Raw genomic sequence first — 27321 nt, forward strand, 5'->3', positions numbered from 1 at the left:
AACACCAACGGAAAAAAAAAATACAAAGAAGAGCTTTTTTGTTGGCAAATTGGATCACTATAAACGACTTACACACTACAATTTTTGATTTTTTTTTTTGTTTATTCATTTATTCTTATTTGTGTTTTCGACATCAATCCCTAAACAATTTGTCTACATTATGGGTAAGAAGAAACAGGAGATGTCTCAAGTATATAATGGATCCAAAAACGAGTTTATCTTTGGAGAGCAAGGAGGAAAAGGAAGAAACCTATCTTCGTTTTTAAAGAACCTATCGTTAACAGGATCTTCTGCCAGTGTCGATTCCCACCGAGATTCCTATGAGGAAGTAAACAGTAATATATATGGAAGTCTTAGCTATAGCAAGAACAACAGATCTGCCGCCAATTTAAGCTCAGGATCGATTTTTCAACCTCGACCAGCGTCAGGTGGGAACAGGACGGTTTCTCTTGGACACATTGGCAGGCATCAATCACCCAAGACTCAACATCGCAGGTCTCATTCAAATACACGCTATACTGACTTAGACGATGACTGGGATGCAGGGCTAGATGAGGTCGTTGTTAAGCCTAACCCGCCACCAATGTTGGATTCTTTGTACCCAGATTTGACAGTTCAGCTTCCCCTGGAAGTACCAGAGAAAAAGCAACACAAGGAGTCCATGGATGATGTGGATTTACAGGCAAAAGCAGAAATAAACAAGCTAAACCAGCTTAATAGCAAATATTCAAAGTTCAGGAAGATCCTTGCGTCTGATACCATTATAAATTTACAGGATTTGAGAAAGTTATCATGGAATGGTATACCAAATGAGTTGCGAGCATTGTCATGGTTGTTGCTACTTGGATATCTTCCTACAAATAAGTCTCGCCAGAGCTCCACTTTGAAAAGAAAACGACAGGAGTATTTGGATGGATTGGGTAGTGTTACAATAGAGTTTCATGAGGATCCACCAGATAACAATTCAAATTTGTCATTATCCAATGTTAATCGCGACAAGCAGTTGTATCACCAGATAAAGATAGATGTAAAAAGAACAAACCCAACACTAAAGCTATATTCTTATTCGGCAACTCAAGTGTCACTACGTAAAATATTGTATTTATGGGCAGTACGACACCCAGCCAGTGGGTATGTTCAAGGAATAAACGATTTATCTACTCCATTTTATCAGATATTCTTGAATAATTACATTTGGCAGCTACAAAGAAAGCAACAAGGCGAGTTGGAAGATGAGGATTTGTTTATTCCCGGATACATGGCTGGCACTGATGAAGAAGACCCAGAAGAGCAGAAATTGCTCAACGATCCTCAATTGATGCAATACAACTTGGAGAATTTTAATACAGAGTGGCTTTCTGCGAGAGTCACGTCTATCATCGAGGCAGATACGTACTGGTGTTTGTCAAGATTATTGGAGAATATAACAGATAACTACATTCACCAGCAACCTGGTATTATAAGACAAGTTAATGAATTGAAAAACTTGATTTCAAAGATCGACGTGGAGCTCTTAAATCATTTTGAGCAAGAGGGCATCGAGTTTATTCAGTTTTCATTCAGATGGATGAATTGTTTGTTGATGCGCGAGTTGCCGATGCAACTCATTATTAGAATGTGGGACACTTATCTTAGTGAAACTCCATTGGGGTTTAATACGTTTCATACTTATGTTTGTGCTGCTTTTTTGATTAAATTCAGTAGCGACTTGAAGGAGAAGGATTTCCAGGAGATTATTCTATTTCTTCAGAATCCCCCCACTAGTAGTTGGACAGAGAAGGATGTCGAGTTGATGTTGAGTGAAGCTTACATTTGGCAGAGTCTATACAAAAATGCGTCAGCTCACTTGAGATAAACAGTACATATACACTTGTACTTTTTAGCACCAGAAGGTGGCACACTCAGCACTACCCGAGTTCCGTGTACCAACCTATAATACAGGATAGCGAATGACTTTTGTAGTAATAGAAAAATAAAATATTAGACAATAAAGCAGCATAGTATTGAAGTAGATAACCCACATACGAGCATTTCCTGTGTTGTGTTTAGTTCCAGGCATTTTTAGGTGTGGGCTTAATATTTTTTTGCAACCAGAGTCTTTTATTAATTAATTTAAAGCTGTGTCTTATTAAAGAAGTGAGAAAAAGAAGTCAAAATTTTATAGTTTTGTTGTTCCCGCATTTAAAAGATAAATAGTTCACTATCATCCCCCTCTCCTTCTTCCCACAATATATTTTTTTTTTTTCTCTCTTTCTTTTCACTGTAACATCAGAGTGGTCCAAGTCTGTATCCCTAATCTTTCAAATTAGTTTCCGTCAATCATGTCAAAACCTGCTGGTAGAACCATCTTAGCGTCCACAATCGCTAAACCTTTCCAAGAGGAAGTTACGAAAGCAGTGAAACAGTTAAGCTTCACCCCCAAATTAGTTGGACTCCTATCAAACGAGGACCCAGCAGCCAAAATGTATGCTAATTGGACAGGTAAAACTTGTGAATCCTTAGGCTTCAAGTACGAATTACTTGAAGTTAACAAAAATGATTTGGAGACTGCGTTAATTAAAGCCAACAAGGACGATTCCGTGAATGGAATAATGGTTTATTTCCCGGTTTTTGGTGACAAACAAGATCAATATCTACAACAGCTAATTTCCCCTGAGAAGGATGTTGAAGGGTTAAACTTTTTATACTATCATAACTTGTATCACAATGTTAGGTTTTTGGATCCTCCTCAGAACCAACAAAAGTCCATTTTACCTTGTACACCTTTAGCAATGGTCAAAATATTGGAATACTTGGGAGTGTACAACACAATATTGCACTACGGGAATAGGTTATATGGGAAAAAGGTGCTTATTGTTAACAGGTCAGAGATTGTTGGGCGTCCATTGGCGGCATTGTTAGCTAACGATGGTGCCACTGTATACTCAGTTGACATCAACAACATCCAGCAGTTCACCAGAGGCGACGATTTGCTGGAACAAAGACACAAGGTTGTTGACTTGAGCCCTGAGGAGTACACATTAGAGAAACTTGCACCTCAATGTGATGTAATAATAACAGGTGTTCCTCTGGAGAACTATAAATTTCCTTCAGACTTGGTCAGTCACGGTACTGTCGTTATTAACTTTTCCAGTGCCAAAAACTTTAATGATGATGTTAAATTGAGAGCTGGTTTATATGTCCCATCCATTGGCAAAGTCACAATTGCCATTCTTTTGAGAAATTTAATGAGATTGATTCACAATAAGCAAGTTCGACAAGGCGAAGTCTCAGATGCGGCCTCTTCAGGCTAAATTGTCGGAGAAGGAGAATGACACATGGGAGATGACATGTATATACAGGAAAAAAAAATTAAACTGGTATTATTATCTTTTTTTTTTTTTTTCCTTTTATGTTTCCCACAACAGGAATTAGGAGAAGTCAAGCGAATGAGAGAAAATTTTTTTTTTTTTTTTTTTGTCTTTGAGTTTTTTTAACTCGGATGGTTTTATGCAACTCAGATTATTTTAAAATTCTAACTTGTATCAGTCCAATTCAATCTTAGAGACATTTGAAAGAATATAGAGACAGGAACTAAATAAACAGAAGTATTAAAGAAGAGAAAACAGTCAGTACTATCTATTCTGTGTATTTGTGCACCTATAAATAAACAACACCATTATACAACGCGATGAGCTCGTCTCCAAAAGAAGCTTCAGACACATCAAACTCATCAGTTCGAAAACGGGTAGTTCATATTGACCCATTGGAAATCACACAATCGCTAGGATTTCAGACGTTTAGAAAAGGGGCAAGGAAGCCATGGACAAAGGAAGAAGATTCGAGGTTGTCGTCTCTAGTGGAAACAGAGTACCCTAAACCTATTGATGTGGAAAAAGTAAACTGGGATTATATTGCAGAGACTTTGTTTCCCGATGGGTTTAGAAAGGGCAAGGAATGTCGGAAGAGGTGGTGTAATTCATTGAATCCAAGCTTGCGGAGGGGAAAGTGGAGCAAGGAAGAAGACGAGAAATTGGTGAGAGCATTTGAGAAATACGGAGCATCATGGCTAAAAGTATCACAGGAGATTGAAGGGCGGACAGATGACCAGTGTGCGAAACGATATATGGAAGTTTTAGATCCCAATACAAAGAACCGTTTGAAACCATGGTCAATGGAGGAGGATTTGAGGTTGATCCAGCAGATAAAAATCCATGGCACAAAATGGCGAACCATCAGCAATGGGTTTGAAGGAAGGCCGTCTTTGACTTGTCGGAATCGATGGAGAAAGTTAGTAACGGATGTGGTTAGAGGTAAAGCCGATCCATTGATCAAACTGCAAGTAGAAAACGTGACCCAGAAAAGCATCGATGATGAATCCAACAAAGATAATATTTTGGAAGTTTTGTCAAAGAAACAACAGGAATTAACAGAGAGCAATAAGGAAAATGGACCCAAAAGTGGTAAGCGCTTTAAAAGAGTAAAAAGAGACCCCGATCTACCGCTAAACTCTCCCAGATCTGCAAGTGCAAGTACCCCTACCAGCGAACAAAGCCGTGTTGAGGTCGAGTGGAGATACGCTTTGACGCCAGATAGCAGCAAGCAGACAAGAAATGCAGAAGATGGCTATTTTTCTCGGAGCAATGTTTTTGGTGAAGAGAACGGAGGAGTAATCAAAAATCAGCAGATGGTACAACAGCTTGTATCGTACGCAAAGAAAAGGCATTTGAATATTACAGTTCATCAGCACATACACCATCATTATGGCTCTAGTGCTCAACAAGACACGAATAATCGAACTCAACCAAACCGATTCAACATTGAACCCGAGGATCAACAGGCACGTTTCCAACATTTCAACTATCTACCACCATTAGTAGAGGTTCCTAAATTGAATTCTTCGCAGTCCTCTCCAAATAACAGCTCCTATGAAGGTGCGAGTGGCACAACGCCAACTACCACCCAATTTCATCATCACCATCACCACCATCACCACCACCATAACAACCATGAAAAGGACCAGAGAATTAAGCCTACTAGAAATAATGAGAGCGCTGTTAGATCAACAACACCGGCAGAACTTGATGGCACCAGAGAATCAGACCTTATAAAATTGTTAAACAATACTGATGAACTTAACAAAAGAGAAACAACACCGATCTCGAATCCATTAACCCCCTTAGCACAAGCTGTGGAGTATGTAGAGGCAGAGGAGAATCAAAAGGTCAAACGGAGGAAATTGGGTGCTTCTATTGAATCGAGTACAGACATGGTGAATAGAGCTCAACACCCTAACAATGATAAGAATCATGACATCCCCAGTGAGGATGAAGAGTTGGATTTTTGGGAAACAATGAGGAATTTAACAGAGTTGCCCAATAGCACTTTGAATAATGCCACTGGCAAGCCTACGGTTAGTAATAACAAAAATAATATTTCCCATGATACAGCTTATCATAACAATGCAACAAGCTCCACTAATAGCAAAATTCTTACTTCAACTCAGTTTTCCCAAAAGCCCGTCTCGCAGCATCACCCGCTTCATTATTATAATAGCAACACCAGAGAGAATACGCCGAAGCCAGTGCTAAGTCAAAGCCAAGTCAGGAAGCAAACAGAAAATGGTCAACACAACAATGACGAAGAACAAGAAGAGGGATTGGATGAAGAGGATAAATTATTGGCAAGAGAAGTATCGGAAGTCGGCGTAGACCAAGAAACATTGAATAGTTACGGATTGTTTTACAATGTATACACCCGAGAGGGTTCAACATTCCCAGAAGTGCAACCTCAGCAAAGTTCGCAACAACAACAACAGCAGCAGCAGCAGCAGCAAAAATACTCGGTATATGACCAATGGGGAGGTGGTTTTGGAATTATTCCATTTAACCCATCTTAGATGTATAATTTTTACCTATAACTAAGTAGAAATGATCAATAGAATTATAAATTTAAGTTTTATGAGAATAAATGTGAGTTATTGTAATTGTGTTGTTGTACGTAGAGCCCAGTAGAGGAAGTAAGATTGAAAGGATAATGTATAGCTATAGACGTAAGTAAGAGTGGGTGGTATACTACAGTGTGAAAAAGCCAGAAATTTGAACTGTCGCAAATAGGTCCCTTGGCCCAGTTGGTTAAGGCGTGGTGCTAATAATTTACTAAAAAAAAGTTGTTACGCCAAGATCAGCAGTTCGATCCTGCTAGGGACCATATTTTTTGCACACAAAATATCTATCGGTTGTATTCAGAGGTTATCCTCTTCCTCATATTTTTTTTCTCCTTAGTGATTTCTGAAATAGTTTACCATGAATGTGTGTTGAGTACAGGGGTGATTTGAAAGTGTTTGCGTACAAATATTACTGAGATAAGTTATCTTCTTTTCGTAGCCACCACACTTTGCCTCCTCGCCTCCCTTGATTGAAATATTTTCTTCTAACACCAAAATACAGCATTTACAAAGCCTAGTTAATCTAAAATTTGAACTTATCAATGTAAGGAGAAACCAACATCGATAAATTATTTTGACAAATCTAGTAGAGCAAGTCGTGTGTTGAGCACAAATTACTGGACACTCATGTGTTATTCCCGCAACCCAAATAATACCAGAGATTTTGTTACAGTAGTTAAACACACTTGCACATTGATACAACTTTACAACATCTTCTTTGCTTTGATTAGTCGATATATATATCCATATACACATATTGACACCATAGTGATACAATGACAAACAACTCTGCTGGATCTGAGCTTCCCATAGCAATAGAAATGATCAAACCCCCAAATGCAACGAGAAATGATAAATTCGATGAATTGATATTAGATTATTTTATTCATGAAGGGTATGAGGATGCTGCAATTCGGTATAGCCGTTGTGGAAAAGAACAAGATGCTGAAATGGATCTAGAAATTAAAAACAGGGACGATAACAGCGATAGTATTAGTGGTGGGCAACCAACCTTTCAGGGTGATAAGAAGGATCAGATACTACAACCACCTAACAGTCTATTCATTGACAATATGAACCGATTGAGTAACGACAAAGAGTTTTCCGATATGGTTATTAGTTACTTTAATAACACCAGTAGTAAACACAATAATAATAATGATGAAAGTGGGAGTGCTAGTTTTCCCGATATTAATGATATTGAGGCAACAAGTAATTGTGATAAAAAGATAGAGTCTGGTTTTGCCACAATTAGGCAACGTCAAGAGATTAAGCATTTGATTTTGAATGGCGACATTAGTCAAGCAATCAAACAAATTAGTCAATATTATCCAATGATTTTAGATTTGAACAATTTATTACATTTCAAATTGTTGCGATTAAACCTCGTGGAAATGATACGTAACCACAAATTTAATACTAAGAGTAGTAAAAGTAGTATTGACGATTCGATGGATGCTGACCAAGATGAACGGGAATTTTTGGCAACAATATTGAATTTTGTTCGAGAAAATTTAATCAATAAAGTTTTTAATCTGTTCAAACTACTAAAAGAATTAGAAATCACCATGAGTTTATTATGTTTTAAATTTGACCCTACTATTGAAAACTTGCAAGACCAAACTGATTTGCCGGTTGAATTGAGGAAACTTTTTGACCTATCATTGAGGTATCAATGCTATCGATTAGTCAACAATGCAATTTTAAAACTCTATAATAACGAGTATGCTAATTCCATTACTACAATAACCAACAAAGGTATGCATCAATCCAAATCACCGTTTAATGATAGTTATTACTTGACAAATGATGAAACAGTTCAAGAATTATTGGAAAACCAAGAGGAATCCAATAAACGGAAAATGACCAAAACTTATCACGGTCCTAAATTTGCCGAATTTGATTTATCAAACTATGATAATTATCGGAAACATAAAACAAGACAACAACAGGAAATAAACTATAATGGGTCGGAACTTGTTGAATCAGAAGAACAACAACGTCAAGATGAACAAGAAGAATTAGAAGCAGTAGACGAGGACGAGGAGGACGAGGAGGAGGAAGAAATAGGATATCATATTAATCCCGATGTTAACTTGTATAGCAATGGCCATGCTGATAAAGACACTAAGGACAGTAGCATCGACAATATGGGGACTGAAAATGAAGATGAGATGAATAAAATAATAAATTTGTCATTGGATTCAAGGTTGGAAAGAGTGATTAAATTATGGTTATTAACTGAACAGAGAATTAAAGACCTGAACATTGTTATTACAAACCGAACCTAAAGGTTTAATTTATGAGTAATGAAAGAGTATACAGTTTAGCCTGTACCACTAACTGATAATGTTTAGCTATACATAAATACATAATATATGATAAGATCTAATTTTATAATCTGGTATTTGGGAGAGGGAGATTGTCTTTTCTTATGAACGGAAACTAAAAAAAAAAAAGCAACCTCTTGGTGGCTAGACCAATTCTCAGTTTTGTTTATATGACAACAACTACATCAATTGTATTACCCGTTTCAATATTGCATTTACTTAAATAGTTGTCATTTTCATGGGACCCGACCTCAATATTCTTATTATTGTAGATTTTCACATTATCTACGGTTAACTCATTCTTGTCGTTGTCGTCGTCAATGCTTTTATCAGATTTCTTTCCATTTGACTGATTAAACTGACGTAAGTACTCTGAGTCGTTGATTAGATTTAGTACTTTACCCCGTAAATGAACAATAGTGCTGCCGAATTCTGGTTCTTCATTCATTTCAAAATCTTCGGGACTAAACTCAAAGTAATATTTAATAAATTTTTGCAATTTAAAGACTTCCCGACTTAATGAGTTTAATTTTTTCCAATTGTTGAAGTCGCCAACAAGATCAAAATCAACATTAAAGTTAAAATGATCGTGGAACTTGGATAGTAATATTGTTGAATTAGACTTCAATTGATAATATTGATCCAATAGTTCAATATTGTCTGAATCAACAAAATTCAATCTGATGTAAACATGGGAACAGTGGATCGGGACTTCAGTAAAGATATCTTTGGCATGGTAATCCCATAAGTTCAAATATATCCCACTCCAATAAATGGTTTCATAACTCAACAAAACAATGAACACAATGATTAAAAACTCAGTGATCAATTTCGAAATCGGAGTAGCTAATAAATTACTAGTGAATGAATTCGACTGTAGAAACGAAGTTAATAACTGATCATATTGGTAGACAAGTTCGATTATAGCTGAGACAATCATAATACTAGTAACTTTGTTGAAATCAAAAGTCTTTGAGAATAGTTCATTTAGTAATGATGAATGTAATTTTCTTCAACTTAATTTTTTTTTTTTTTTTTTTTTCTTTTGTCTCGAGTTGAGCGATATTCTTTCAAATCGTCAAGAACTGCTACCAAGCGTGTAATCGTATAATCCAATTTTTTTTTTAGATTTAAAGTTGTATTCCCCGAATTTTGATAATTTACGACAAGGTAGTTTTGAAAAGAGAGCTTACTAACTTTTTAACTAAAAGTTTATTTGAACCTTGCAAACCGTGTATGATTGTATGTATGTATGTATATCCTTATCTCTAATTATTGTGTATATTTACTCTAAAGATATGTTGTATCTTCAGGAGTTAGACCGGGGTTTTAAAAGTAACGAAAACCATCACCAAAATAAATAGCAATAGATACAGATCTAGAATTAAAGCTGTTGAATGGATCGACATTTTACGCAATTATTTATTTCTCTTTTTCCAACCAGGCAATAGTATTTTTAACAAATTGACACACTTCCTCCATATTGTCATCTTTCAAGAATTCAAAAGTTATTTTTTGGTCACAAAGAATCTCAGAAACAATCTTCCATCTTGATAATTCAAAATCAACCTCATTGGGATCGTTTTTGGTTTTATCTTTTTTGCTTTCTTCCTTTTCTTTCTCTTGTTCCTTTTTCGGATTATAAATATCATCATCATTCAATTTAAATTTGAAATTTGAATAGAACCTAACATTCATTCGCTTCTCATTGATATTGGCAATTTTCTCATTTTTCATATATGCTGCAGGGTTAATTTTTTTCATATTACAGTGCATGGTGAAAATAGGAATCTTGTTATTGGCGCTAAATTGATCTTTGGCTTCATTATCCCAATCCAAATGAATATCTTTGAAATTCTTTTTAGTTTTCTGAAATAACTGATAATCTAATTGAGGATTTTTTTGTGCCATAGCCATGCCTTGGAACCCACCACCGGGAGTAGAATCAAAGTATCCCAATGTCCGAATCGATGATGCCACTTGATAGTATTTTTCACCACAAGCAAGAGCTGCTGCCGCAAAAGTATCCTTATCACCTTCACCCAATGCTCCCAAACTAAATAGTTTATAATAAATCTCGGGGCCAAAGATATTATAATACAAGACCATCAACATGACTTTCCCATGAGTCTTTTTATTGAACATAACTTGACCAGACTCGGTTGACAAATCTGGTAAAGCACCCTCAAGGTCGTGAAACCTTGTTTCCTCAAACTCAAGCTCGTGTGTTAATAGATTGTGTATATTAACAGGAAACCGACCAGATCTCACTTGCTTGTTACCAACGACGGGTCTCCCAATTATATCGTACCATTCCGGGGATATTGTTCTTTCCCAATAATCTGGCCATAAAACCATACCATTGTCACGGTAAACTGGAGAATCAAAAACGTTTTCAGGTTTCAGTAGGACAACGTTGTCCGAATCTAATATTAAAACGTGTTGAAACGAACTCAAACAAAGTGCCAAAGCCTTAAATTGGTAGCTAGAGAACTTCCAATGCTTGGCAACATTAAACCCCAATTTCTCTGGCACTAAAATACATCTAGCATTATGTTGAGGTAAAACATGATCGCAAAAGTGTGACTCTTTATAATAATCTTCAATTGAGGGAATGAGTATCTCCACGGGTAATTTGGATCCTAATTTACGTAATTGTAATAGCTGGATATAGGCCATCCATGAATAAAAATTACCCCCAATAGTAACAATACCATAAGTATTAGGCGTGTAAATTGATTTAGGTAATTTGCTGGGTAGATTGTGCACCACGGATTCATGATACTGCATAATTGTGTCCTTATGAAATATTTTAGCTTTTGATAATAACCATTCACGAGTTTTTATCTTGGTAGTTAGTTGTTGCTCTTGTGGTGTATATTTGATTAAAGGCTTTAATCCATCATCAAATTTGTTATTCTCAAAAATATTGAAAATGTGCTCCCAAAACTCTTGCGATGTTAGCTTATTTAAAGATTTTGGTGGAGCTATTGGTGATGAACTTCTAGTTGAGTTGTGTTGTGGTGACTTCAACGATGAATGATGTGGAGCAATAGTTGGTTGAGAATCGTCCGCTAGCAGTTGATATTGATACTTGGTTAGTTGAGTAAAAAATATTGAAAGTAAACATAAACAGATTATTATAGGCTTTGGTTTGAGTAAGGCTCTACGTCTCTCTTTAAATATACTACTCATGATTATTGATTATCCGTAGGTGACACCAAAATAGTCAAAAAAAATGAAAAACAAAGAGAAAGACATTTACTAGTATCTATATATAAACACGTAACACAAGGGTGACCCTATACAAAGTAGAAGAGTGTAGTTTGAGGCATTAATGTTTGGTGACTGAACATAGATACAGTAGATAAGAGGAGGGAGGGGGGTGGAAAAACTGGAATATTTGAAAGTCGAAAAATAGTAATGCTGCAAAAACTAATTCTTGTCACTAATGTGTCTAGACACGAACAAAGAAACGAAGAATAAAGACACAAAGAGATGAAAAAACTTATCAAAAAAAGTAATTTTGGAATGGTACACGCACTTATGTGCATAGATTGTGCGTGTGTGTGGGTAAAATGGAAGATCCAATTATGATCACAAATCTGCAAGCAAGCAAATAATGTTTATTTCTCCTTCCAGGCATGTTGTAGATATATTTTACTAGATGTACATGAAGCAGTATGTTTAGATTGAAATGACCATAGCAAAAAATCTACGAACTAATTTAAAACTGTGGATAGAGCGAAAATTAAACGATAAATATTATTATGTTCTATTAATAGATGTAATTCCTTTGCCACACTGGTTTTCTGATATCATGAATATTAAGAGGTGATACTGGTATTGATGAATCCAGAAACTATAAGCTTTTTTTTTTTTTCTTAAGGAAGAATCTCGAATGACGGATGAAGAAGAAGGCTTGACATGTGGTCACGAGTTCGCATAATGCATCAAATACATCTATTCCACAAACACATATTCAAAAAGCCATCTTGTAGTGCTTATTTTACCTTTACCAATCACAAGCTTTAAAAGCGATCTTAAAAACAAAGTCTTTAGTGTTATTGCCTTTGTTAAAAATAATTTATCAAACCAGTCGACATGCAACAACTAAAAAAATTGGAATAACAAAGGAATACATTGTTAAAAATAAAACTAAAAAAAAAAAAAACAAAAACAAACAAACTTCTAGCTTACGAACTTTATACTTCACCACAAATTGGAACCACCAGAAAAAAATTTTTTTTATGAACTTTTAGGACGCGTTGGTATAATCAATTAATATTACTTTTTCCATTAAAAATGTTCTTCTAACGTTTGCATACTTGTTTCTGTTTAACCTTATTGTTTTACCTTTATGTCCTCCCTAACAAAGAAACTTTACAGAAAATGAATCAACACAAGTTGTCTTGGTTTACTACTGTAACACTGTTGCTATTGCTCCCTTTGGAACATCAGCTGATATTCAGAAGCATATAATTGATATCCCTACTGCTAGAGATCCATGTGGCTTTAAACCTTTTTTTTTTTCTTTTCTTGATAATTTAGAAGCCCCCTTCGGGAATCTTCCCTGGACTGTTGTGACAACCGGTAGCTCCAGTTCATAGTCAAACAAAGAAGCTCTATTATTTGATGTTAGACTTTGTGTATCCATTCTTATTGTATTAGAAGGAGCAATCGTTTGAACAATAATTGCCGAAAGCAATCTTTGGATGAAAAATAGCGCCAAACTCTAACTTTCAAAAGTGGGCTTTTTCTGGTTTTGATTACCATTTGAAAAGTGATCTTGTGCTTCATACGTCAAGCACAAGCACTAACCAATTCTACCTTTCCTAAATTATTTGTTTAATGATAAAGTTACATGAACACAAAAATAAACCTGTCTTCTGAATTATGCTTAGTTTGTTTGGTATTAATTTCTATTGTTCAGTAAAGCACAAGTACATCACAGCGAGTATCACGTGATCAAAATTGTAATGATAAAATTTTTCAGTTTTCGTTTTTCGTTCGCTTTAGTGACGATCTTTATTTTTTTCACTTGCTTCAACGAGAGAGAATTGTAGTAAAAAAAAAAGGGGAAAACAAAACGAAACCCTCTACAATTGTCAATTTATTTTGATATATCAGATTAACTTCTACGTCATTACATCAAATTTGGGTGTATCGAGACTTTTTTTTTTTGGTATTCTTTCCTTTCAAAATCTGGTAACCAACAACTAGTCCATACAATGGCAACGGGCTATTCCACGGGTGCATCACCTTTTGGTTTGGATGACAATAGTCACAATGATTCAATTCATCATCGTCACCAAAAACAACACAACCAGAGCCCTGATTCTTTGGATGTTTATGAACAAGACGATATTGAAATTGAGGATATCATTCAAAAGACATCGCAACTTCACATCAATACTCCCACGTCAACAAGAATAAAAAACTTTTTCTTCCCCTCATCAAGACGTCACAATGCAAATTCATCGTCACATTCCCCACAATTGAGGGAAGTGTTTATTAAAACCATTAATCCGCTAATATTAACCGCAATTTCAAGTTTCGTTCGACTTTATCGTATTGACGTGGCCAATAGCGTTGTATGGGACGAAGCACATTTTGGAAAGTTTGGTTCACAATACCTTAAACGACAGTTTTATTTTGACGTGCATCCACCATTGGGTAAATTGTTAATAGGATTGTCGGGATATTTGGCTGATTACGATGGCAGTTTTGAATTTGAAAGTTCAAATGTTTATTCTGATAATGTTAATTACGTGTTTATGAGAATTTTCAATTGCTTTTTCGGAATTCTTGTTACACCGTTAGCATACAAAACTGCTGTATTACTAGGGTATAACCAGTTTACTTGTTGGTTGATTGCCTTTATGGTAATTTTTGAACAATTGTCTTTGACATTATCAAAGTTTATTTTATTGGATTCAATGTTACTATTTTTCACGGTTTTGACAATGTATTGTTTGATTAAAGTACACACTTTAGCTATGGCCCGTGGTGGTAGCAATACCAGGCCACCATTAACGAAATTGGAAATCAAATGGTTTATTCTAGCTGGTATTTCAATAGGGTGTGTCTGTTCTGTTAAATGGGTAGGATTATTTGTTACAGCTCTAGTTGGATTTTATACAATTTTTGACTTATGGCTTAAGTTTTATCAAACTTTCGCTATCGACGACAAGTCTCCTAAAAAAATGTCAGTTGGCAGTTATTTAATTCATTGGGCTGTTAGAATTGTTACATTGATAATTATCCCCATAACAATTTATGTTGCCACTTTTAAAGTACATTTTATGGTATTGAATCATACCGGGCCTGACGATGGTACCTTATCAACTTTATTACAAGGATCATTAATAGGAAATGATCTACAATCCGGCCCTAGATCAGTGGCTTTTGGGTCATTGGTTACTATTAGATCACAAGGATTATCGCCTAATCTTATTCATTCACACCCCCATAACTATCCTCAAGGGTCACAAGAGCAACAAGTAACCACATATGGGTTTAAGGACGATAATAATGAGTTTTTGTTTGAGTTTGGTGTTGATGCCGGGTTACGCAATCAACACGCGACATTAGAAAATGGAAATAGTACTGCGAGTGGTGGTGAGGATGACGATGATGATTATTACCATGTAATAATTCATGATGGTGATACTGTGAGAATCAACCACAAAAACACCGGGTGCTATTTACGAGCCAATGCTGTAGGTGCTCCTGTGACTTCAAGTAGTTATGAAGTGTCATGTTTTGGTGATGTTGAAAGTAATGATTGGGCAGATGAATGGGTAATAGAAATTCAAACACAAGACCAATCACCGGATCCAATTTTCCAGGATGAAGACCGGCTGGAAATACACTCAGTGTCGACTAGTTTCCGATTGAAACACAAACAATTAGGATGCTATTTGGCTACCACTGGGAAATCGTACCCAGCGTGGGGGTATCAACAGGGTGAAGTTGTTTGCAAATATTCTGTTTTCAGTCGTGATAAAAATACGTGGTGGAACATTGAAAAACATGTTAATGATAAATTGCCATTACCACCAACTGAATATGTGCCACCAAAACCAAAATTCTGGAAAGAGTTTATTCTTTTGAACTACGCCATGATGGCATCCAACAATGCCTTGATCCCTGACCCAGACCGATTTGATAAACTCAGTTCTGAGTGGTGGGAATGGCCAATATTGAACACTGGCCTCAGAATGAATAGTTGGGGTGACGCCGATATTAAATATTTTCTTTTGGGTAATCCATTGATCACTTGGTTGTCAACAATGGCGTTGATTGCATGTCCCGTTTACTTATTGATTGTTGGCATCAAATATCAACGACAATGGATATCATTATCAGCAACAGACGCTAGCAACACCAATTCAGTGAACAAGCAGACATTATCATTACTATCGGCTCGAGCATTGCTTCCATTGGCAGGGTGGGTTTTGCATTATGTTCCGTTTATTTTAATGGGAAGAGTCAAGTATCTTCATCATTATGTCCCAGCATTATATTTTGCCATCTTTATTGCTGGGTTTATTGTTGATGCCATAGTAAATTTGGATTTTTCTTATCATAACAATAAATTTCAGTATATATTCAAAGTGGTGATCTACTCAACGTTATACTTGGTGATTTGCATAAGTTTTTGGTATTTCAAAGATCTTTCTTTTGGTATGGAGGGGTCATCGGTTGCTTTTCGACACTTACGACTTTTAGGTTCATGGATGATATAATTTATAGATACTATAACAAAGCATGCTAGTTCGTGTAGAAAAGTTTTTTAGTTATTTATTCTGTACAGACAATTGAATAGAGAAAACGCGTCTAAGACTTTGTCCTATATGAAACAGTCTAATTTCAGGTTGTTTTTAGATTCAAAATATTTTGTCTATTTACTATTTTGATGTGGTTTAATGTTTAGAATACGAATGAAATTCGAGGTTTCTTTAGAAATTGATTTAATTAATATATTATTAGACTTTCACATTCAGTCTGTCTGGACGACATTCTTTACTTGTGGACCCGACTGTATGACAAATACCACCATCGTATCAACTTCTTTCGATTCTTTAGCTAGAAACTTGATTGATTGCAATCACTGGTGTCTAGGTCTCCCTTTTGATTCTGTTAATAATCATATATAGTGAGGAGTATTTGCACAAATTCGTTGTCTAAAATTCTGATTAGCATTTAGAGTAAGAAAAGGACTAAACCGTTTCTAAGTTTGATTAGAGCTTCTAATCATCATTCTACAACTAGATTCGTATAACAATAAAGATCGTTTTATTATACTATTCAGCTAGACCTATATACTGTTAGTATGACTCTGCCTGGGTTTAATATCCAGCACAAAGTAAATCTCACGACGGAGAATATTAAATCTGTCATCAAAATGAGATACCTCAGCCTAGCAATTTCGTATATGATACCAAAGGAAAACATCAAGTTATTGAAAGGTCCAAGGTCATTATTGGAAAAGCGGTGTCAATTATTATGGAATTAACACTGGATGGGACGTAAAACATAGTGTTATCATCCTGTTAAAAATGTATCGATTCTTTGGAAACTAATGTTGTCGACGATTTTTTTTTATCACTGTTTGAAAACGATCAATGCTTCAATAATCTAATTCCGATATTCTTGTTTCACGCGTAGTTCTTTCTTATTCCAGATAATTGCACAAATTAGGAATGTTCTTGTTCTTGTTGTGGAGGATGAAACGTTTGAGACCGATATTTTAACCCGCATATAGATAGAGAAAACAAGGAAACCCAACATGCGCACGCAATGGACCACACTCTTAACTTATCGCATCTGTTGCTGGCACTTCTACAAAAGCCCAAGTCATAATTCATCTGTAAATGTGGCCGAAAAGAACAACGCTTACGGTGTTATCAAAATTGTAGATATAGATATAGTGATAGTGATAACAATTGTAGTAGTAGTAAATAGACGATGATGGTGGGTATTATATATTACACAAAATCAAAGTATTATTTTGTGTATTGTTTCATATTGAATTTTTCAACCATTATTATTTTCGCAGCATTTTCACCTGAAACAAACCAAAAGAACAAAAAGATGAAGAATATGTTTTCTTTCTGGTGAAAAAAAAAAAAAAATACAATGTCCTTAAAATTCTAATTATAGATTGGAGTTGCTTTTGCTAAAATTTGTTAGATATTCAGCTCCCTAAGTTGTACGTCTTTAAGCCCTAGCTATTGTCGTGATAAGGGCATTATCTCCAATATTGTTTGCTTAGGATAGACGCCAAGTATGATATTATAATGTAATGTGCTGGGACTAATTCAAACTCCCAAAAGAGTAAAAATCATGATAATTGTTGCAGCAATGTTGTTGTTATATCTCTCAGAAGAAGGGCAAGAAAAAGAGATATAAAAAAAAAAGACTGCGAATCAACGGTTCTAGGCTCTTTGTAGTACAAATATGTTCTAGCCTCCTCTTCCTCTTCCTCTCCTTTGTACCTTTTTGAAATCCAGTTTTGTCACTCTTTTTGGCCCTAAATTCTTTGTTATACATTTAAAATTCAGTTAGGGATTCTCTGTCCCCCCTGTCCCCCCCCCCTTATTGCTAAAGAAAAAATATTACGGGGCTAGTGAGTAAATGTGAACAAGATATAATTGTTCTGCATAACCCTATTCAAATGCAGATTAAAATGTTGTTATTGTTCACGCATCATGTTGCCTTTTCCCAAATGATATAGTTTAGTACTAAACTTGGTGTTGTTCCCCCCCCTACACCTTTTATTCCCATAGTCCTTATGTAAAACAGTAGCCAACTCGTTCCTAAATTCATCGATAATAATAATAGTAGAGCTTGACGCAGAATAATTGCCTATTAACGCCTCATTTATCTTGCTTCTATTGTTTGTTTATTTGGTTGGTTTTTGATTTTCACCACCGTGTATCGTTTTTTCTCTCCCTGTTACTAGATTTGTATGCTGTTGCTATTTACAGTTATAAGTCATCATAATGATGATGATCGCCCATCACGTAAAGTGGGCTCTTTTTTTATTTTTTTGTTGTAGTGTTTCATCAGTTTCCGTTTTTTCTTTTTAATATTTTTTTTTTTTTTTGAAAGTGTTTCATGACGAGTATTTTAAAAACCCCAAGAGAATTGTATTTTTATAATTATACAACCAACATTATGGCGTATATATATATATATGGCAATTCTCTGTTTGTTTTATGCTCATTCGTTGATTCTTCATCTTCTTTTTTTTTATTATATCTAGTGATAATAATAATTTTGTTGTCTCGTCATCTTCAAGTTACGCAACTTCATTGTTTTGAGATTCATTATTAGTTCTTTGTTTCAGACTATTGTTACTTGTATTAATTTCCTAATCATTCCTCCTTTCACCCACAAAACCTTAATCAACAGTTTATTTCTTGCATCTTTAAAACATTTTAGATTTGATTTTCCATTGTTAGTTTCCCTTTCTTAGTTTAGGCATATATATATATATATATACATACAAATTTGCACCAAATACTATCACACTTCCAATGAATGTTGATTTAACACAATATAAAAACAGGCCCAACACCAAAAGTAACAATAATTTCGACGACAACAATTTTACTGACGACGAAGACGACATTAATAGTAACACCACAATTAGTACCAGTATAAGTACTAGCACCAAAGAAGTTAAAAACACTGGCCAAAATCAACGTCAGTTATACACCACAACTAATAATCCAGGAGTGTCATTAGAATCGACTACTTGCCCATCCTTAGCAACAACGTCTTCGGATAACACCACTAATTCAGACTACAACTATTTATCTGCCCCTGAACTGACCCTGGTACCTCCAAATACTACCACTTCCGACAATAATCCACCCTCAAATTGGATAAAAGCTAACCCTCCTCCAAAGTTAGCATCATTACCCATAGATATCCCATTACAGATCAAGGAAGTTGCACCTGGGGACGCATCATTTAGTTCGAGTGATTCAGAAGAGTATAGGAATAGTTATCCGAACAATCTGACTTATAATCAACCAGCCAATTTTGCCATGGTTTATAATAATGCTCAATTAAGACGTCAACAGCAGAATATTTTATTGAATCAACAGCAACACCAGCAACAGCAACAGCAATTACAACAACAGCAGCAGCAACAGCAACAACAGCAACGACAAGCAATGTTGTTATCACCAGCCAGAGATTATAATACCCTTAGGTATCTTGCTAATAAAAAAGTTGATTCGCCCATGTCGGATGAGTTTTTCTTCCAGGATAATTTGGCTCTGGATGTGAAATTTCAATATCAACAAAGTATTATAGAATTTTTAAATTATATCATTGGCAAATATAAGGAGATGGAACAAGGGATAAATTCATATACCGATTGGTGGAATGTTTATACATTCAAGAGACAAACTTTGGATAATTTAATCCATATTGCTCAAGGATTTAAAGCAATGATTATTAGTATTCTAAAACAATTAAGTTTAAATAGTGGGATAATTGGAAATGGCTCACAGAGTAAGAATAAAGCATTTACACAGAATTCTTTGGATCCTTCTTATATTAATACCAACATGACTACTACTAATGATGATGATGATGATTTGATAAATTATAATGTTTTCCAATTTGTTTATAATTGTTCGATTGAAAATGTTAATGTTGGAAATTTGATTAATTGTTCATTATTTACCAATACATTCAAGTTTAATTTGTTGAGCTATTATTATAAATTGAATTATCTTTTGATCAACGTTAAAGATCAAAAAAATTGGTTAGTGATCCCCATGGAAATATGGTATAAATTGCCCTCATTTATTAAAATCATTAATGATAATTTAACTAAGATCAACAAACCAATGACGAGAGATTTAGAAATCACTTTGGTGAAATTGAATTCAATTACTTGTAAATTCCCCACCGTTGATAATTTGAAAAAAACAGATCCTATAGGATCTTGGCATGATTTTGAAAAAATCAATCGATTGTTGACTGAAAAATTCCCAGATTATACTGAACATGGCCATATTCAAGAATTCCCTGATTATATGCCTCGTCCATTATCATCATCCAATGATATTAAAATCATTCATATGAAAAGGGTTGCTGCACCACCTAGACGAATTGAAAGTGGCTCTCTAACCATTAAAAATATCGCCAACAACAACAACAACAACAATAGTAATAACAACAGCAACAGCAACAACAATTCGCAGCCGGAAAAACTAGGTCGAGCAACATCTTTGAAAAGATCAATAAGTAAAATTGTTAAACGAAGTTTGTCAACTAATGATGCAAATAATAAGGAAAGAGAAGATATTCCCGATCAGAGTCCAGCAGCTAAATTAGAAACAAATACTCCCAAGCACCCACCACAAAGACATCAGTCATTACAAGAGCATTTGAAGAATCAACAACTGGTAAAGACTCCTAAACGAGAAGATTTGGTACTATCAAAGTCGCCAAATAAGCCATGTCCATTGCCACCACAACCAAGTATCAAACCAACAATTGCTCGATATCGATCGATAAACGGTAAAAAAGCATCCATTAAAAAAGTTGACAATTCAGCTATTCAATACCAATTGGATTGTTTGGTGCAGTTTCGTAAACGCTTATTTCAAATTGGTCCTCAATTATTGGAATTCTTGAATTTGCAATTGAATTATTGTAAATCATGGGAATCGTTAATTGACGAGCAACAACAACAATATCAGCAAAATGGAAATATGCACGTTAATAATGACCCATATATCAAATCAATCTATCAATCTTTTCATGAAAAATTATTAAATCAAATTGAATTCACTAAACTGACAATTATTTTACATATTGCTGATAGATTGATTATCCCTATTGATGAGTGTCTTAAACTATGTGATCAAGGTAAAGGTGATCCAGTTAATGTTAATAAATTTATGGAATTAATTGTTTCTCAATATAACAAATTGTATAGACAATGGTTGGAAGGAATAATTGGGTCAAATAGTATTAAGGAATACCAAGATTTGTGTAATAAAATTGGTAAACCCAATGGAGAAGATATCATTCAATATTATAATCAGTTAACTAAATTGAAAAGTTTGGTTATGTGATTTGGGTGGGCAAGGACCAAAAACTTTATAATATATAAATATAGACAAATACTTTTGGTTTGGTAAGTTAGTGCCGATGTTAAACAGTTCTAACTATTAGCTCAGCTTATTTTTTAATGTGTATATCTAATTAATAAAATTGTAATTGTATTATTGTTGAAAGGTCGATCAGTTATGAGGCTGTATCAGTGAACGAGGATTTGGAGTTCTTCGGGGTATATGGATGGAATATATACTGTAGGAGACGGTCATGTTCTTCATACAACCGAGTATAAATGTGAATCTACAATGTAGTTAGGTTGTTTTCTATTTCCATTTTTTACAAACAACAACAAGTTGGTAATGGTTTAACGAACCTTTTTATTAACAAAAATTTTTCTCTCAGAATTTTACCAAAAAACGAACAAAATGAAACAAATGAAATACAACTTGGAACACATTGACTCATAGTCATGGATCCAACATGAACTTAGAGGGATGTTGAATCTGTATAGTAACGGTATCTAGCTGGACAATTACATTACAAAGTGTCTTGTGCTAAAGTTAACTTTTTCTCTGTTTGTACTAATACCAATGCCGAGCCCAGATCATAGGTGGAGTACTGAGGTTGGGGTTCTGGGAAACAGAATTTGACTTGTTACCCTTTGCTCTGGCACTGGCACTAGCCCTTGTTGGCGCTAGAGATGGTACAAGTTTTGGCAACCAGCACAACCGTACCCCCAGGACTGGATCAAACCGTCGTAGTGGCGATTCTCGTGCCGCCACTTTGTACCTAACGCCCTGCTTATGAGAGATGCGCTGCACTAAGAGAAGAGTTTCGAATCCGTGGATCACCAACTACGTCTTCCTCGGACCTACTCCTTCCTCCCAAATAGCACCATTCATGGCATCGTATCTCCTATCCCCCAGAATATCGTATCCTATACATACTATACAAGCAATATATATCAAGAGCTTTTAAACTGACAGACAAGGTTTTATAATCATCTTTTGAAGACCAGCATAATACAACAGCAACTTATTAATTGTTTTTGATTTTTACTATTGTCTTTCAGTTGACATTTAAATAATATAACATCTTTTATGAATTATTTGGAAAAACATCAGTAATATAATGACTCAATAGCAAACGCAAAAACGTGTTTCAATTATGATAGCAGTTTCAGCGTGTAACGTCAATTTGTAGACAAGTTTATATTTAATGTTTGATCGGATAGTTTTATGGGTAATTGGATCTTTGTTTGATTGGATTGGTCAGTCTTAATTTCTTTTTGACGAGAATTTATCACAAGAAATAGTAGTATCAATTTCAACATCTACTTTGTTAGCCATATAGCATAATAGCCTAATTATGTATCCTTTTTTTGAGCAATTTCTGATCTATTATTCATATTCTCATTATTCTTGATTAGTTTTTTAATCCCATAAAAATACTCCAACAAGCATCTATGTAAAATACGAGGTTCCAACTTTCTTAATTAATGAAATGGATTTTGGAATTTGATCTTAAAGCAGAAAAGAAAAGTGATAAAGTAGCAAAAGAAAAAGACCAAGGCGCAATAAGCTATTGATATGCTTCCACAAATTCTTCTCACAAATATACGTGGTCGTGTGAAAATGCAAAATTATGTTGGTTGCAAAATCGTATGAAGAAGAATCTCAATAATGTATAATTACCAAAACTAAGAAGATGAACAGTACAGCCCAAAAAAATGACAATTAGGAAATAGAGAGGAAGCAAGAATCCCATAGGATAAATAATATAATAAACTAAACTTGAAAAATAAATTAACTCCTCAATAGAGAAAGCTCTGAAAAAAACATGTTCTATACAACTCCACCTCACTCCCCCCACCCCTTTCAAAAATAATTCAAATCAAATGATCTAGATCCTGGTAGACTTATTCAAACTATGGCCATTGCAGAGTAAAAACAAATTTTGAACACAATCTGAAGACACTATATTTGGAGCATATATAAGATCGTACTGATAAAAATAACAATTTACATCATCATGCCACTATTGGTCGTAAAGGATTGTTAAAAATCACAAAGGGAAAACAAGTTTATTGTGAATCACCAGAAGTTAAAAGATGAAATGGTAAGCGGCTCAAAATTAATTACCCGAATCAGCAATGAGAGAATTTTTTTTTTAAATGTCTTGTGATAAAAAGAAAAAGAAAAAAAGAGTTCGTGCCGGCCAGATCAAAAATTGAAAAATTTAGAATAGTTATCAATGAACTCATTGGTCATTTACACGGTAACTTCTTAGAATAGATCAGTTGGTTTATTCTGATAGTATAGTGTATGTAGTAAATGATATGAAATGGAATCTGGATTAATTGACGTGAACTAGCAATTTAAAAATAGGGAAGCAAAAAAATTAGACATGAAATTACTTTAAACATCGAGAAACTTGAGAATACCTTAGATATTGATAGAGCAATAAAAGAATATATATAAGTAGTAGTACAATTGCTCTTGCCGAAGAATTTGATTGAAAATTACTATATCTGACTTAACCTTTTTTTTTATTTTTATTTTTGTACATTAAACTTATCATAATAAAGCAAGAATTCCCTATTCAAGGCAAGTTAAATGAACAAAAGAATGAAAAATCAAATAAAAAAATTCAAAGCAAATAAAAGTATATTTTATAGAATTTAAATAATCAACAACAACAACAACAGATCAATTCATTTACAACTAAAAGAATTAGTACAGCACATAGAATGAAAACCCATTTACACTGCATTAATATCGTCTCATTATTTTTAAAAAACAAATTGTTATTGATTTGATTGAAAAAAAAAAAATAATTTCATTTGATATATTTTCCGTCAAATTTAACACGACTATTAATTATTAATATTATTTTTATTTCCACAGTTTGCTGTCTCTCTCTCTTTGATAAAGGCATTAATTTATTTATTATTATAACTTTTCGATTTTTAAAGTGTACAAGTTCCACTCTCTCTCTCTTTTTTTTTTTCCTTTCCTTCCTTTCCCTTTCCCTTCTTTTTTTTTTTTTTTTCTTTTTATTTTATTTTATTTCATTCTATTTTATACTAACTTTTTTTGTTGCCATCGACGAATCCATATCCTTATCTAATCTTTAATAGATTTAGTTTTCACTATTCAATTCATCATCAACAACATCATCCATAGTATTTATTTGAATTCAACATTTAAATTTCCATAATCATGTCTGCATCAATTCCTACTGAATCACCAATTACTACCACTACCAACACCAACACCGCTGATATCACTACCAGTGGTACTACTCCATTGGCTCATGAAGTCCCAACTCCAGCTGTTTCTTCATCTTCATCAACATCAATTGCTGGTGCTCATCACCCATCCTGTTCAACCACTGATTTTTTGACTTGGAAAAACCCAATCAAGACTGGTAAAGTTTTTGGTTCTCTTGTTTTTGGTTTGATTATCTTGAAAACCGTCAATTTATTCAACATCTTTTTCCATTTAGCTTACATTGGTTTATTAGTCTCTGCTGCTGCTGAATATTCTGGTAAATTGATTACTGGTAAAGGTTTCCTTGCTAATTTCAAACCAACTGGTAAATTGTATGCTAAAAGATTCAATGATGAAGTATTACCAGAATTGGCTAACTTCAATGTGCATTTGGAAGAAAGTTTTAATAAAATTGTCTATTCACACGATATTGAAACCACTTTGAAAGCTGCTGGTATTTCTTATGTTTTATATAAATTGACTTCATGGTTTTCATTATACACTTTGATCTTTATTTTCGTTGTGTTGATTTTCACCGTTCCTGTCATTTACAAAACTTACAAGAAGGAAATCGATGCTGCTGTTGCTGATGTTACCAAGATTATTAAATCCAAGACTGCTGAATTCACCGAAAAGGCTCATAAAGCTGCTGGTCCACATATTGACACTTTAATCAAAAAAACTGGTCCAATTGGAAGTTTCATTCAATCAAAACTTCCAGTCAGAACTGCTGGTTCTACTGTTGGCGACTCAAAGGCAACATCCTATGGTACTGACGCTGATAAAAATATTGCTGCTGGTAACTCAACAACTGTTCCTGTTTCCGTTCCTGCTGCTTCTGCTTCAGCTGAACCAATTTCAACTGGCCATTCCACTGGTGCTTCTCAATTCCCAAATGCTCCAACTTCTGGTTTACATCCAAGTACCGTTGAAGATGTTATTAAACAAACCTCTGAAGAAGCAGATGAATTTGCTGACACTACGCAGGAATCATTCAAACAAACCTTACATTAAGTGTCGCATTTAAGGCGGAATATGTAGTGCATGGAAGGAAGTAAGTAAGTAAGTAAGTAGGGCTTGTTCTTTTTTTGTTTTATTGGCCGTGGCTTTGCTTTGCTTCGTTGTGTTTTGATATCTTATATTACTTTATGCAACGTTCATTTGACTTTTAATCATAACTGACTTCATGCTGCTATGGTATTCATTAATTATCATGGAGTTTTCTTTTTTTTATTCAATTTCACTAATCCTTAATTGTACTTCTTTCCGTTCACATTATTTTGCTTGTTGTATTTCATTCTTATATGTAGTTGGTACTTTTCAAAAATTCTTCTTTTTTTTTTTTTTTTTGTTTTCCTTTGGTGGTTTAATGTAAGCTATGTTTCATACTGATTGACGGATCGTCTTCTCTACACTTCATCCATTTGTGTGATAATTCATTTATATTCCTTTGAGAACACACACTAGTATACATACATTCTATATTCTACAAAAATAATCACTTCCTATTCACAATCATCTGGATTTGGCAATCTCTTATAACATGCTACCCATTTTGAACCTTTATTACGAGTCACTTTTTGTCCTTCCTCAGTCGCATTATACATTATCTCAACACATTTATCTTGATCTTCCCATTCTTTACTTAATCTCTCAAATAATGGATGTTCATCCAAATGTTTAACCATCCAATTATGTAAATCTTCAACGTCAGTAATGGTATAAACCACCCCACCTTCTCTCAATACATATGCATATTCACTTAGTAAAGTATTTGTTATAATTCTTGCTTTATGTTTACGTTGTTTAAAATGAGGATCAGGGAAACAAAAGAACATTTTTGATAATTGTCCTTTAACAAAGAAATTTGGTAAAAACTTCATGGCATTACCTCTCAACACCGCAATGTTTTGATAACTATAATCACCACTTTCCTTTTTATTGCTGTTTATAATTTCTTGATTCTTTCTTAATGCAATAATACGATCTTCCACATATTGTGTCACTTGAACTCTAATTTCTAATCCCAAAATCAATGATTTGGGGAATTGAGGACCTAATTTAATCATTAATCCTCCATACCCACATCCAATATCAGCAATTTCAACTTTACTAATATCATATTGTTTAGGATATAATTTTGACCAATCCATTGATTCAGGACTTTTAGGGTATTCTAACCTATGATCTGAAAATGGGTTTGAATGAGCTCTTTGACGATAATATCTCTTTTTCGGTAACTCGGTAATCGTTGTAGTTGTTGTTGATGAATCACTTTGTTCAAGTTCTGGAGTGGTTGATACTTCAAATCTAGCTTGTTTTCGTATTTGAGATTTATCTTCACGATATTGTTTTCTTTTCGTTGCTGCTATTGATTGTTGTTTTGATTTGGAATCTTTTGCTAAATGAGGTTCAGCGGATACTTGTTCCTGTTTCTCAGTGGATTCAGACATGGTTGTTGTTAGGAATTACCTTTGGTTAATGCTATGGGAGATGGAGAGGATAAAGAGGTAAATGTGAAGATTTTTTTTTTTTTTTTTTTTTTTTCATGTTCGAGTCCATCGCCGTTTATGCGTTGACTCAAGGTATTCTTTTTTTTTTTTTTGCAGACTATTTACTTGCAAAATAATGTATACCATATGGACCAAAATATTTCCAAATGGATGATATATGCTTGAATTACAGATATCAACAAACA

The 27321-nt window shown here is 34.4% G+C and overlaps 10 protein-coding genes and 1 non-coding gene across 11 annotated transcripts, besides 1 other annotated feature; 8 read left to right on the forward strand and 3 right to left on the reverse strand. All coding sequences in view use genetic code 12, as the record gives it.

The window, feature by feature from the left end:
- Positions 1–160: 160 nt before the first annotated feature.
- On the forward strand, positions 161–1855 carry CD36_44360 (GTPase-activating protein, putative; the record flags this gene model as incomplete). The annotated part of the gene is made up of 1 exon (XM_002420043.1): positions 161–1855. One exon carries the CDS (start codon positions 161–163, stop codon positions 1853–1855), a length of 1695 nt encoding a protein of 564 aa, XP_002420088.1.
- A 466-nt stretch (positions 1856–2321) lies between these two features.
- Positions 2322–3293, forward strand: CD36_44370 (NAD-dependent methylenetetrahydrofolate dehydrogenase, putative; the record flags this gene model as incomplete). Its single annotated transcript, XM_002420044.1, has 1 exon — positions 2322–3293. The coding sequence occupies one exon, from the start codon at positions 2322–2324 to the stop codon at positions 3291–3293; it is 972 nt and encodes a 323-aa protein (XP_002420089.1).
- A 377-nt stretch (positions 3294–3670) lies between these two features.
- Positions 3671–5878, forward strand: CD36_44380 (Myb-like DNA-binding protein, putative; the record flags this gene model as incomplete). Its single annotated transcript, XM_002420045.1, has 1 exon — positions 3671–5878. One exon carries the CDS (start codon positions 3671–3673, stop codon positions 5876–5878), a length of 2208 nt encoding a protein of 735 aa, XP_002420090.1.
- A 216-nt stretch (positions 5879–6094) lies between these two features.
- On the forward strand, positions 6095–6189 carry tRNA-Ile (AAT). The gene has a single exon. It is a non-coding gene; the product is annotated as a tRNA-Ile (tRNA).
- Positions 6190–6702: 513 nt separating this feature from the next.
- Positions 6703–8217, forward strand: CD36_44390 (conserved hypothetical protein; the record flags this gene model as incomplete). Its single annotated transcript, XM_002420046.1, has 1 exon — positions 6703–8217. One exon carries the CDS (start codon positions 6703–6705, stop codon positions 8215–8217), a length of 1515 nt encoding a protein of 504 aa, XP_002420091.1.
- Positions 8218–8422: 205 nt separating this feature from the next.
- On the reverse strand, positions 8423–9196 carry CD36_44400 (conserved hypothetical protein; the record flags this gene model as incomplete). Its single annotated transcript, XM_002420047.1, has 1 exon — positions 8423–9196. The coding sequence occupies one exon, from the start codon at positions 9194–9196 to the stop codon at positions 8423–8425; it is 774 nt and encodes a 257-aa protein (XP_002420092.1).
- Positions 9197–9678: 482 nt separating this feature from the next.
- On the reverse strand, positions 9679–11451 carry CD36_44410 (alpha-1,2-mannosyltransferase, putative; the record flags this gene model as incomplete). Its single annotated transcript, XM_002420048.1, has 1 exon — positions 9679–11451. The coding sequence occupies one exon, from the start codon at positions 11449–11451 to the stop codon at positions 9679–9681; it is 1773 nt and encodes a 590-aa protein (XP_002420093.1).
- Positions 11452–13487: 2036 nt separating this feature from the next.
- On the forward strand, positions 13488–16007 carry PMT6 (dolichyl-phosphate-mannose-protein mannosyltransferase, putative; the record flags this gene model as incomplete). The annotated part of the gene is made up of 1 exon (XM_002420049.1): positions 13488–16007. One exon carries the CDS (start codon positions 13488–13490, stop codon positions 16005–16007), a length of 2520 nt encoding a protein of 839 aa, XP_002420094.1.
- Positions 16008–16236: 229 nt separating this feature from the next.
- Positions 16237–16310: a mobile genetic element.
- Positions 16311–18803: 2493 nt separating this feature from the next.
- Positions 18804–21368, forward strand: CD36_44430 (conserved hypothetical protein; the record flags this gene model as incomplete). The annotated part of the gene is made up of 1 exon (XM_002420050.1): positions 18804–21368. The coding sequence occupies one exon, from the start codon at positions 18804–18806 to the stop codon at positions 21366–21368; it is 2565 nt and encodes an 854-aa protein (XP_002420095.1).
- A 3204-nt stretch (positions 21369–24572) lies between these two features.
- CD36_44440 (endoplasmic reticulum membrane protein, putative) lies at positions 24573–25637 on the forward strand (the record flags this gene model as incomplete). The annotated part of the gene is made up of 1 exon (XM_002420051.1): positions 24573–25637. The coding sequence occupies one exon, from the start codon at positions 24573–24575 to the stop codon at positions 25635–25637; it is 1065 nt and encodes a 354-aa protein (XP_002420096.1).
- Positions 25638–26128: 491 nt separating this feature from the next.
- Positions 26129–27076, reverse strand: CD36_44450 (tRNA (guanine-N(7)-)-methyltransferase subunit, putative; the record flags this gene model as incomplete). The annotated part of the gene is made up of 1 exon (XM_002420052.1): positions 26129–27076. The coding sequence occupies one exon, from the start codon at positions 27074–27076 to the stop codon at positions 26129–26131; it is 948 nt and encodes a 315-aa protein (XP_002420097.1).
- Positions 27077–27321: the final 245 nt, after the last annotated feature.

Source organism: Candida dubliniensis, chromosome 4 (genome assembly GCF_000026945.1).
Source record: "Candida dubliniensis CD36 chromosome 4, complete sequence".
NCBI classification, from domain to species: Eukaryota; Fungi; Ascomycota; class Pichiomycetes; order Serinales; family Debaryomycetaceae; genus Candida; species Candida dubliniensis.